At 45.7% G+C, this 12,915-nt stretch overlaps 1 protein-coding gene across 1 annotated transcript in view; it reads left to right on the forward strand.

The window, feature by feature from the left end:
* AHCTF1 (AT-hook containing transcription factor 1) overlaps window positions 1–12,915 on the forward strand; it is a 2,707,103-nt gene that overhangs the window by 1,606,499 nt on the left and 1,087,689 nt on the right. The window contains exon 21 of the mRNA XM_044058692.1: window positions 10,916–11,062. Within this exon, the coding sequence (XP_043914627.1) occupies window positions 10,916–11,062 (147 nt within the window). The remainder of the gene's footprint in view (window positions 1–10,915; window positions 11,063–12,915) is intronic.

The following is a 12,915-nucleotide window of genomic DNA, read 5'->3' on the forward strand; positions in this document are numbered from 1 at the left end:
AATACCATTTGCAAAGCTGCATATGAGAAAATTACAGTGGTACCTAAAAGGCGTATGGTCTCAATACAGCCACAGCTTGGACACAATGATATCTCTCATTCCCTGCCTACAACAGGAGTTTCTATGGTGGTCACAGGCATGTCACCTCAACAAGGGTCAGCCTTTCACCTTGCCCCCAGCCAGGCAAACTATGACAACAGATTCATCGGACTACGCCTGGGGGGCACACATGGCAGGACAGTGCGTTCAAGGCGTATGGACTGCAGATCAAAGGAATCTGCACATCAATCAAAAAGAGATGCTAGCTGTACAGAATGCTCTGGCAGCCTTCAAGAATCTATTACATCCAGGACAACTTACAATAAGGACGGGACAACACCACAGTAATGTGGTACATAAACAAACAAGGGGCTACACACTCCTACCCTCTATGCATGCAAGCAATGACATTGTGGAACACAGCTCTGGCTTACCAAGTTCAGTTATAAGCTCAATTCCTGCCAGGAAAAAAGAACACATTGGCAGACGACCTCAGCAGAAACATCATGGATCCACACGAGTGGAAACTGGATCCACAAGTATTTGCAATGATAACTCAAAAATGGGGCCTTCCAGACATAGACCTGTTTGCCAGTCCGCAAAACTATCAACTAACAAAGTTTTGTACAAGGACACTGCACCATCAAGCTTGGAAAGTGGACGCACTCTCATTCAGTTGGAAAAACCTGACAGTATATGCCTTCCCTCCATTGCCTCTCCTCACAAAGGTGCTTTTGAAAATCAGAAAGGAGAAGACCACGACTGATACTCATAGCCCCAGACTGGCCACGCCAGCACTGGTACCCACTATTGAAGAATATGGCCCAGGGCCCACCTTGGATTTTACCACAAATTGCCCATTTGCTCACACAGCAAAACAATCAGATTCTTCACAGCCAGCTCAAAACCTTAAATCTGGCTGCATGGCAAATCACCTAAGCATCCAGCTAGCTCCTCTTTCCCAAGCAGTTATGGATGTTATTCTGGAAGCTAGGAGGCCCAGCACCAGGAAGGCCTATTCGGACAAATGGAAAAGGTTTTGTGCCTGGAACCAAGCTAAAGACCAAAACACACTTTAGCCTCACATGCCTCAGATTCTACAGTACTTAACTGAGATGTTGCACAAAGGACTTTATTTTTCTTCCATTAAAATCCATGCATCAGCTATTTCAGCCCACTACAACACGGTTCCACCCTTATTTTCGCATCCACTTCTATGGCAGTTCCTCAGAGGGGCAAAAAACATTAGGCCCCCCCCAGGAGAGCACCTACACCAACATGGGACCTCAATTTTGTTCTGGAAAAACTTACGCTACCTCCCTTTGAACGAGCTTTCTCTGCAGATCTACATTTTCTATCATGGAAGACTGCCCTGCTGCTAGCAATAACTTCAGCTAGAAGCGTCTCAGAGCTGCAGGCACTAATGGCAGTGGAACCTTTCCTCATTTTCCATCAAGACAGAGTTTCTCTACGAACTAATCCTTCCTTCATGCCTAATGTGATTTCCAGTGTGGCTTTAAATCAAACCATCCACTTACCCACCTTCTTCCCAAATCCACAGAACAAAGGAGAAAGACTCCTGCATTCCTTGGACATTCACAGGCAACTTTGTTACTACTTGGATAAAACTAAGGATGTTAAGTTGTCTATCTCGCCTTCATTCTTGCTGGATGGGTTCGGAGCCGACCTCGGCCGACTCGCCTCTAAAAGCTCGAGAGTTGGTTCCACCGGCTCGAGGCTCCCCTTATATCCCACAATGCTAGGTGTGAGTTACCTCAGATCTCGTTTGCCGCTACAGCGATCGAGGTGTTTGGTTTCTACCGGCTTCTTGGTGAGTAACTTTGGAGTAAAATTTAGTATACTTAAACCCCTTTAGTTTTAATTTTAACAGTTGTTTCCCTTAGTTTAGTGGATTTTCACCCCTTTCTCTCTAAAATCCCATTTTTTCCACAAGAACTTATAAGTTCTTCCCTCGGGCCTTCGGGCCTTTTTCTTCCATCCCCTAGTGGTGTGTGTGTGTTTTTTCTCAGAATTTAAAACTTTGGTAGTTTGTTTTATTTTTTGAGTTTTAAATAGGATAGGGTGTAATCAGAGTGTTTGACTGGGTGTGTGTGATTACACTTTTTCTAAAATGTCTAAAGACTCTAAGGTCTCAGGCTTCAAGAAGTGTGACTCGTGCTGTCAGAAAATGTCTCTGACAGACGGTCACACTTCTTGTGTCTACTGCCTGGGACCTTTGCACCTGCAGGACTCCTGTGCTGTATGCCATGGCTTCAGCCCCAGGGTCCTGCAGGAAAGAAAAAACAAACTGATTTTGAGAGGTTTACTCAAGCCTGAGGGTTCCCTTACTGTCTCTTCGGGAAAGCCCTCCAAGGCTTCTAGGTCCTCGGCTCCAGCTACTGAGCTGAGACCTAAGGCTACGAAACCTCCGTCTACATCGGCTCCGGCTGGAGCCGATGAGTCTCAGTCAACAGTTTCTGTGGTTTCTCGGCTCGGCTGGAGCCGAGGTATTGAGCCTGTGTCGGTTCCGACCAGACCTTGGAACCGACATCTAGAAAGAGGTCCAGGTCACCGTCCCTTGGCTCCGCTTCATTCGGCTCCAGCATCTCCTCTGCTGTCTGAACGGAGCCATAGATCTCACTCCTCTAGGTCATCGAGGCTGCGGACCATGACCTTCAGAGGGTAGTGAGTCGACTTAAGTCCGAGGCACTGGCCCAAATGCTTCAGAGCCCGACTCATCAGTGATGCCTGACCCTGTCCCTCATTATGTTCCTCCTCCGACTCCGTTGAGCTCGGAGCCGGGCGTTGAACCGAGACTGTGGTAGCGTCGGAGCCGATACAATGTCTTCGGCTCCATCGTCGGCCCGATTTCTTCCTTAGAAGAATCTCGGCGCCGACTTCCATCGCCGGCTCGAGGGGTGAGTGGCATCGGACCCTTGTCCGACCCGCTCTCCTCTCGGGCTTCGCGCTGGTGAGTTCGGCTCCGACATCGCCTCGAGCCATCACTGTCTGTGCCGAGGGAGGTTTTAGCTTTTCGGAGCGGGACCTCTGGCTCTGCCTGACAGGGGTGCGTCGAGGTCATGCGGAGTGTGTTAGAACCTGGTTCTACTCCACAGTCGGCTCCGTCCGCCCCTCCCTCTTGGTGCCTCAGGTCAAGTCGACTCACTCCCTCATCCCGGACAGCAGAGAGCCAGCTCCTCAGGAATCCCCTGTGGGGATCTCATCCTCTTCGAGGCCTCCTGTTTTGGCAGAAGAGCCCCTCGGAAGAGTGTAAGAGGAAACACATAGACTCACCTGAGTCCATCACCTCTGACACAGATTTAGAGGATTCGAGGGTTCCCCGTTCCCCTTCTGAAGATGTCTCATTTGCAGACATTCTAGAAATCCTTAAGCAGAGGGAAATTGGCCAGCCCTCAACCCTTCGGAGGATGAATCTGTGTACCTTGAGGCGTTTGGCTCTCGCCCTTCCACCTCCTGGGTGTCTCCCCTTGACCCCCTCATGCAGGTGGTAGCAAAAAAGGCATGGACGGCTCCTGATGCAGTGGACCCCACTCCCAGGAGACCCTCAAAATTCATTACAGCACCAGCAGATAAACAGTTTCTGACAAAAGGAGTTTCTGTGGATGCTATGGTGGTTGCTGCTACCACTAAGAAGGAACTAGCTGATCCTTCAGTGCCTGTCCATCCACCTAACAAGGAATCTAGGTCCATGGACAGGTACGGGAAGTGGATGTTCTCGTCAGCGACCTTTGCAATGCGCTGAACTACCTATGCCATTTTACTCGTCTTCAAAGGGACTTGATCAAAGAAGCGAGTGATATGTTGAAGGATCCTACAGCTGCGGGTTTTCAAGACAAGATGAACACTCAGCTGGCTGCCCTGAACTCCATAGCTAACTCCTCCATGCGCCTCCTTTCATATGCGGCTGATGGAGCGAGCAGGGCCGCAGGAACAGGAGTGGCCTTACGTAGGCATGCCTGGATGCGGTTATGCAACTTTGCAGACCCCTTTAAAACGTCGTTCACTAATTCCCCGTTTGATGGATCATCTCTTTTTGGTCCTCAAGTGAAAGAAACCTTGACTAGGTGCGAGACTGATGGCAAGACTCTTTCTAGGCCTTACCCCAAGGGCCAGAAAAGTGGAAAAATGTGGTTCCGCAAACAATCTCAAGGGACTTCGCCTGACGCACAGAGTCGGTTCCCGCCAGAGGCAGAGGGGAACAACAATGGTAGGCGCCCTAGAGGCAGGGGGGGTCCGCAGAACCAGGGCAATCGAGAAACTTTCTCCGATAAGCCCTTTCAGCATCCCTGAGGTGTTGCCCGACTGTCCACCTTCGGAGTCAGTCGGGGGAAGATTGTCACTGTACCCAGAAGCCTGGCTATCTCTAACACGAGACAAGTGGGTACAGTCCATCATTTCCGAAGGCTATTCCATTCCCTTTCTTTGCATTCCAAACCGATCAAAAAATCCCTTCCAGATGTTCCACCGCTCAAAGGGATCTTGCAGCTTTGGAAGTTTCAAAACTGCTTGCAAAAGAGCAATTCAACCAGTTCCAGCAGACCAGCAAGGATCCGGAATCTACTCCAGGTTCTTTTAGTTCCAAAGAAAACAGGGGACTGGAGACCAATTTTGGATCTCAGTATCTTGAACAAGTCAGTCAAGAAAACACGATTTCGGATGGTCACGCTACAGTCCATACTTCCCTATTGGGAAGAAAAACTGGATGTGCTCTATAGACCTTCAGGATGCGTACTGTCATATAAAATGAACAGACGCTCCAGAAGATTTCTCCGCTTCAGGCTGGGAACCAGTCATTTTCAATTCAGAGCCCTGCCCTTTGGACTCACCACTGCCCCCGGTGTTTACCAAATGTATGGCAGTGGTAGCTTCTCACCTGAGACGTCAAGGATTCCAGTTGTTTCCATATTTGGGCGACTGGCTCCTTACAGCTCCCACCGAGCATCTTCTTCTCACAGCCAGGGACTACACCTTTCGCACTTGTCAAAACTTAGGCATTTCAATAAATTGCGAAAAGTCTGTTTTGTCGCCTTGTCGTGTTATTACCTTCATAGGCAATTCTAGACACAGTCAACATGTCTGCGAGGCTAACAGATCAGAGAATAACAGACATACAAAACTGGTCTCGCTCATCTTCAGCAGCAACAGAGTCAAAGCCAGGTTAGTTCTGAAAGTATTGGGGATTATGGCGGCTGCCATACCTTTGCTTCCATTAGCCAGATTCCACATGAGAATCCTTCAATGGATGCTCTTCACACAATGGTCATACCAGCAACTTCCGATGTCCCACACCATTATGATCACGCAAACATGCAGGAATCATCTTCTGTGGTGGATGTCTTCCCTCAGCTCTTATTGGGAAGACCCTTTGTTCCTCCCCCTCCGGTTGCTACACTGACAACGGACGCCTCCCTGATCGGGTGGGGGGGGCATTATCAGGGCAGAACTGTCCAGGGCACATGGCAACCAGAAGAATGCCACTTGCACATAAATGTTCTAGAGATGAGAGCAGTGCTTTTAGCGTTGCAAGCCCTTCAAGACTCTCTTCCCTTGGGAACGATAGCAATCCAGACGGACAATATGTCTGTAGTGTGGTATATCAACAAACAAGGCGGAACCAGGTCCTACCCCCTGTGTCGAGAAGCACTCAGACTGTGGCAATGGGCGATTTATTCTCAGCGGTTTCTGATAGCAACGCACCCCGGAAGTCCAATCAAATCGCGGACAAGTTGAGCAGAGCTATCCTCATGCCTCACGAGTGGTCTCTGAAAGACTCTGTTGTGAGAGAAATTTTTCTCAAGTGGGGTCAGCCTTGCTGCGACCTTTTTGCTACTCCCCAAAACAGCAAGTGCAGAGATTATTTCACCCTATTCCTTTACCAGGCCAGCCCAGCAGAGACGCTCTAGTCCAAGTTTGGCCCCGGGACTTCTCTATGCATTCCCTCCTTCCCACTAATCTCTCAAGTGATACAGAAAGCTATCGCTCAGAAGGCCTCGTTGATCCTCATTGCTCCTTACTGGCCTCGACAGGTTTGGTTCCCCTTTCTGCATCATTTTCTGTTGGAGCGACCTTGGCATCTGGACCTAGTTCCAGATCTTTTGATCCATCAGTCGGGTCAGTTTCATCGCTCCCTTCCCTCTCTGAACCTCACTGCTTGGTTCCTCCAATTCCAACCTTAGCCAGGCTTCCTCAGATATCTCACTCTGTTCGAGATATTTTGATAGCTTCCCATAAATCTTCCACTAGAAAGATTTATTTGAGTAAGTGGAAAGCTTTCCTATTGGGCTCAAGGAAGGGACATAGATCCTTTCACTGCTTCCATCCAAATGGTCCTTGATTTCCTAGCTGAACTCTTCCATGCAGGTTCATCTCCTTCTACTCTTAAAGTTCAACTGGCAGCTATTTCTAACTTTCATGTGGGTATTTCAGAGTCTGCCATAATGTCCCACAAGCTTTGCAAAGCCTTTTTGAAAGGAGTTTTTCTACTCAGACCTCCTATAAGAAATCCTCCTCCTCCTTGGGACCTAAATTTAGTTCTTAGTTCTTTGATTCGTCCCCTTTCGAACCTGCAGCCTCCTGTTCTTTGAAATTGCTATCATGGAAGACTCTCTTTCTGGTAGCTATTACTTCAGCTAGAAGAGTTTCAGAACTTCATGCACTCAGCTGTCGACCTCCTTATCTGTTGTTCCATAAGGACAGGGTATCTTCTGAACCAACCCGTCCCTTTTGCCTAAGATAGCCTCGCCTAACCTAACCTAAATCAAAGCATTGACCTCCCTGTGTTTTTTCCAGAATATTCCAATAGGTCTGAACAAAAATTGCATTGGCTAGATGTTCATCGTCAGTTAAGGTACTATTTGGATAGAACCAAACAATTCAGAAAATCTGACCAGCTGTTTGTCTCCTATGCAGAAGGCAGAAAGGGACTTTCAGTTTCAAAGGTATCATTATCTAGATGGCTAACATCTATGATTTCCCTTGTTTATGAAATTAGGCAACAAAAGCTGCCTAACAAACCTAAAGCCCATTCCACCAGAGCTTTGGCTACTTCTATAGCCTTCCAAGACAGACTGCCTATTGACACCATTTGTGCAGCGGCTACTTGGGCTACTCCTCACACTTTCATTTCTCATTATAAGTTGGATTTAGCTTCTAGGCATAGAGCTAACTTTGGTTCCACTGTTCTCAAGAGTTTGTTCCGTTAGGCCACCCGGGACAAGGTGCTAGGGACGGTCCCATCCAGCAAGAATGAAGGCGAGATAGACAACTTAACATATAGAAGTTATGTTCTTACCATAACGTTCCATGTTAGTTGTCTTCTTCTCTTTTCTTCTTAAGTCCACCCTCCTTCCCCCTGGCCTGGACAGACCTAGAGGAGTGTTGATTGTGACCTCTCTTTCTACCACCTCTTACTTTAGGTATATGCTACTGTGCATATTGTCCTGGATCAGGATGTAGGTCACCCTTCTCTTCTCCCTGGTTTATAGAGGTGGACTTTGTTTATAGTTATTCTGTTACTAGTATAAGCTGGGCCTAGCTTACAAACGAGATCTGAGGTAACTCACGCCTAGCATTGTGGGATATAAGGGGAGCCTCGAGCCGGTGGAACCAACTCTCGAGCTTTTAGAGTGGCGAGTCGAGGTCGGCTCCGAACCCATCCAGCAAGAAGAAGGCGAGAAGAAGACAACTAACATGGAACGTTATGGTAAGAACATAACTTCTATTTTTCAGAAAATCTGACCAGCTCTTTGTATCCTATGCTACAGCTTCACAAGGGAAAGCTATATCAAAACAAGCCATTTATGAATGTTTAGGACATTGCATTCGTTTTTGCTATACCCATCATGGAAAACCAGTTCCTGCTACCATTAGGCCCCACTCTACCAGGGCAACAGCTACATCTACAGCCTTCCTCAGGGGGGTTCCAACCAAGGAGATTTTGAAAGCTGCAACTTGGAGTTCAGTACACACCTTTACCAAACACTATCACTTACCACTTTACTCTAAGACTAGAGCTGGCTTCGCCACTGCAGTTCTGCAGGGCGTTCTAGCCTCCTCTAACCCTCTATAACTCCTCCACCCATCCTTAGCTTTGGGATTCTACCCAAGTGTGATGACTGCAGCAGGGTAACACGATGAACATATTACAGTTTTGTACCTACCATAAATGTAGATATTCGAGTGTACACCCTGCTGCAGTCCAGGTTACCCTCCCTCCATCCCCTGTGATCTAACTGACTAAATCTCTACAATACCTTCCTGATGTATTTGCTTATAGCTGGAGGGATTTTGTGTTTGTGCAAAAATTACTTAATATGGTACTAATTATTGACCACCTTTTTGGGGGCACCTGACATCTGTGGCAAGAAAGACTGAAGAAAATGGCATCTGATGCATTATATACCCCTGGCGCACTGATGTCAGGGAAGAAGTGACAGCAACCGACGCTGGACCAAGACTTTGGAATTCTGGCTGACTGCGGGACCGCCTGATGACAAGATAACCCAAGTGTGATGACTGTAGGAGGGTGTACACTCGAACATCTACATTTATGGTAGGTACAAAACTGTACTTTTCTCCTCTTGTGCGCATTGCTTTTGATGCTCCTCCTGCTTGGGGTAATCCAGAATGTAGGATAGGCGAGGCTAAAGATACTGATGACAACACATCTTGGCTTGCTTAGCATTGGTTATGCCTCCTCAGGAGATGTCCGTGGAGAAAGATCCATGCACTGCCTTTACCACGGATCTCCTAATTTAGGACAGAAAGGCCCTCTTGCACCCCAGTGTGGAAACATTACATTTCGTAGCATGGAAGCTCTAACCTGTTTTGCCTGTCAGGAACCAGTTCCCAGAGGACCTGCTAAATGTACAGAGACTACAAGACCAGTCAGTAGGAAGTCTGTTTAACTGATGGGGAGTTAAGTTTTCCTGTAAGTACCTGAAAAGGAATCTGGACCCTAACACTGTACCACTATCCATGCCAGTGAAGTATTTGTGAGTTTGCACCTTTTGCCATCTCAACTTGCCTGCCGTTATATCCTCCTTTGGCATGTCTCCTATCAAATCATCAAAGGTGAGTTGACATTTCCTAGCACTACAGAGATCTGTTCTTCCTTTGGATCTGAATTGTATCCTTGAAAAGCTAACCTAAACGTCTTTTAAACCTTCAGCCACAGCCCCTGTTAAATATGTTGGTGAAAGGTCCTGCTTGTAACTGTCAACTTAGCTGGGAAGTTATAAAAAAATTCAGGCACTAATTTGCAAAGAACCTTTGTTTTCCATAAGGACGGGTTGAGTAAACAAACTCTTCCTTTATGACTAAGGTTGTGACAGAATTTTTTTTTTTTCAATCCAAACTGTCCATTTCAGTCTTCCCCAGTCCACATAACGGGGGAAAGAATGTTTGCTGTCTGCGTATATCCAGGCAATTTAAGGTATTCACACGACTTCCATGGTGGTGCAGCGGTAGCATTGTTGTCTCACAACAAGAGGTTCTCCCGTTCGATTCGCTGCTGGAGTGTGGGGAGTGCCTTCTGTGTGGAGTCTGCATGTCCTCCCCGTGGTTGGGTGGGCATTCGAAAGACATGCGTAAATGGGCGTGCCTTCGTTGAAGGTTGAAAGTCGAGCTGGCACCTCGGCATTCGTGAAAATCTACTGCCAATCATTAGCTGACCAGAGTTCCGCTGTGGTGACCCCTAACTGGGAAAAGCCGAAAGACAACAACACTGAACAGGTCTAGGAAATTCCAAATAGTTTTCTTTTCCTACAGGAAAGGCAAGTCAGACAGTGTGAGTTCCTAAATGGCAGGGACACTGCATCATGTTCTGCTCTTCCAGTGGGGAAAAAAACACGGATCTGTTAAGAGGTCAGTAGTAGTACTAGGGATGCCTTTACAACAGTGGTCTTCATTAGGTGAGCCAGTACACAAATCACTTTGAAAGCAAGTACTTGAACAACTCATCAAACTTTCTTAAACCATTACAGGCCTGAGTAGGAGCTGATTTTGTTACAGCCATATTGTAGGCCACTCTGTTCCATTAATCTCCCTTTCATATTCAAGTTCTTGGAGTTAGCCACTGTAAACAGTGATTTAAGACAATGTTTACTATTATGGTTTTCTGTTAACACAACTGTGCTTTCACTCAAGAAATAGCTCCACCCCCTTGCCTTTGCTGCATACCATAGTCAGTGGTGAGAATCAATCTTTTGTGCAGCTGACCATTGCTGTAGTTTTTCTGTCTAAAATTTATCTAAACATGTCATCTTGAAAAATTAAAGGCACCCTTACTTTACTGCTGTGATACCAGAGTTTAAAGGGTTCGAACCCCTATATGGGGCCCTGATTTGGTGACGTGTTTTACTGTCTAATCATTATATGGGTGAATCAAGTGTGCTCTGTTTGGACTGCTGACAGTTCCAAAGACCCTAGTCTTTTCTCTTTTCTTCCCTGGTAATAGTTATTTGGACAGTTGTGGCAAGGTGCTTGTCCAGGTAGGTACATGGCCACATATGTAAGTCACCTTTTGTCATTTGTTTGTGTTATTTGAAAGTGTTACGTGGTTGTTAAAAGATGCGGTAGACAACTGGGTATCATTGTTCTGGTTTGGCTTAAGGATATGAAGTGGTAGCAGAACTATGCGCAGAATTACTGTTGGACTTGTAATGTATGACTGTGCAAGTTTTTTTTTTCTGTACTTTATCTGCCATAAAGGTGGAAAATGTTGAGCAATTCTAATCTCGGATATTTCATTTCAGTTAAAGAAATGTGGTTTCCTTTACCATTTTAAATGCATATGTACAACTAAAGTCATATCTCACTTTTTTCCTGTGATACTGAACCTTAACACATTTTACAGATAATCTATTTGTTATTGGATGTCATGTATTCTTTTCCAAATAAAAACAAGTCTTCCATTGAAGCTTTTCCCACAGCATTTGCCATTCCTTTGGGCTTAGTAAAACTCATTCAGGGATTCTGGTTATTGGATCATGGTGATCATGAGGTCAGGATTTTATATTATTTTGGTAGTCATGTTTTTTCACTGTATACAAGAATGTGATTTATAGTTCTCTTAGACCCTGTTAAATAGTAAACCTCCTGCTTATGTTTTCTGCCTTATAGCAATATGTCAGGGCAACTCATAAGTAATGAATTCTGGATTTTTTTTCAATCGATGGAGGCAAACATTTCTCAAAAATTTCCATTTTTAAATCCATTTTTGTTCTAGAGACTTTACTGGCATGAAATGGGCACAACCACTCTACTTGCTGTTTATACTTTTCTAGTTTAGAAGAATGAAAGGTAAAGATGGTTAAAGTGCGAGTATTCTTCACACTGAGCACTGCTGCAGTAGCCTAAGCTGTATGAGTTGTATCTTGCATAGGATATGACAGCCAGCCAGTTTTCAAAGTTTCAAGAAACCTTCTACACACTTAAAACCATTAGTCAGTTCGAGCTGAACTGAGTAAAAAGACTGGTTTGGGCACCAAGCCCTTCAGAACTTTTCTGCCGCTGAGGAGAGCACAACTCTGCCAGCTTTTGACTATTGGTTGACTTAACGTTCCATCGTTTGGCAGATGAGTTCCCTTCAGGGAAAAATCTTCCACATTACTGCTCTGGTTAAAGACAGACAAAAATTGTTCTCCCTAGCCCACTGAGGAGAACCCTAACAGCCGTAGAGGATGTGGCTTACACAAGTCCATTGTGGCTGTTTGAAAAAACATTTCAAAGCTGTGGAAAGGTATTTTTGAGTGTCACCTTAATTTTACATATTTCTAAATGGGAGCACAATATTTGTTTTACTTTTGTGGTAAAACGTTTTCTGTGGAGAAACTGTATTTTTTTTGGGGGGGTGGGCTGGGGAAAGTGCTTTTTTTTACTGTGTGTTTAGTTGTAAAAATGGACTTTTTTGCAACTTTTCTGTTTTGCCAACTATTGCTGCTAAGCTTTCCTGGGAAAGAAGCACCATTATCGGCTTGACCATGGAACAAACTACTGGTCCTTCTGCCAGATCTTCCAGCCACAAAAGGGAAAAAGTTAACTAGGCAGCCTTTGCCCACCACACCAGGCTAGTAATTCACCTCAGTAGCAGATAGGTGATTCCGTTGTGCCAAAGCTGTTTCCACAGACCACTCAACATTTTCTTCAGATTCCTTTGGTGGTGTCCATACAGCAGCCACGGACTTGGGTAAGCCATGCACTCTGCAGCTATTAGGGTCTCCTCAGTGGGCTGGAGAGGAGGATCACTCTTGTATGTCATGGGATAAGGGACAGATAATGTGTCCTTATTTAGCCAGAATGTTGTATCTATCCCTGGGGAAGTGTTGGCAGTTCTAGGTCTGTTTGCTCCACCTTTCCCGTCAGAAAGAGGCAGAAAATTTAACATTTAACTTCTTAATGTCAGTAATAAATAATTAATAAAGCAGACTATAGCTCTCACTAAAGCTGTGATGGATGTTATTTTGGAGGCCAAGAGGGCCTAGCACCAGGAAATCCTACTCAGAAAAGTGGAAGAGATACTGTGCCTGGAACCAGGCTCAAGGCCTTGACCCTGTTGTCCCCAACATTCCTCAGATACTACAATATTTGACTGAGATGCTGGACAAAGGCCTATCTTTTTTATCCATTAAAATCCACGCCTCTGCCATCTCTGCTCATTACAACACAGATCCACCAATTTTCTCGCATCCTCTACTTAAACAGTACCTCAGAGGGGCTAAAAACATAAGACCGCCCCGTAGAGCTCCAACTCCAACTTGGGACCTCAACTATGTCTTGGAGAAATTAACTTTACCTCCTTTTGAACCAGCAAATTCAGCAGAATTAAAATATGTCTCATGGAAAATTGCTCTGCTC

The sequence above is a fragment of the Protopterus annectens genome, chromosome 1.part2, assembly GCF_019279795.1.
Source record: "Protopterus annectens isolate FY-2018-M chromosome 1.part2, PAN1.0, whole genome shotgun sequence".
In the NCBI taxonomy this organism is placed as follows: domain Eukaryota; kingdom Metazoa; phylum Chordata; order Ceratodontiformes; family Protopteridae; genus Protopterus; species Protopterus annectens.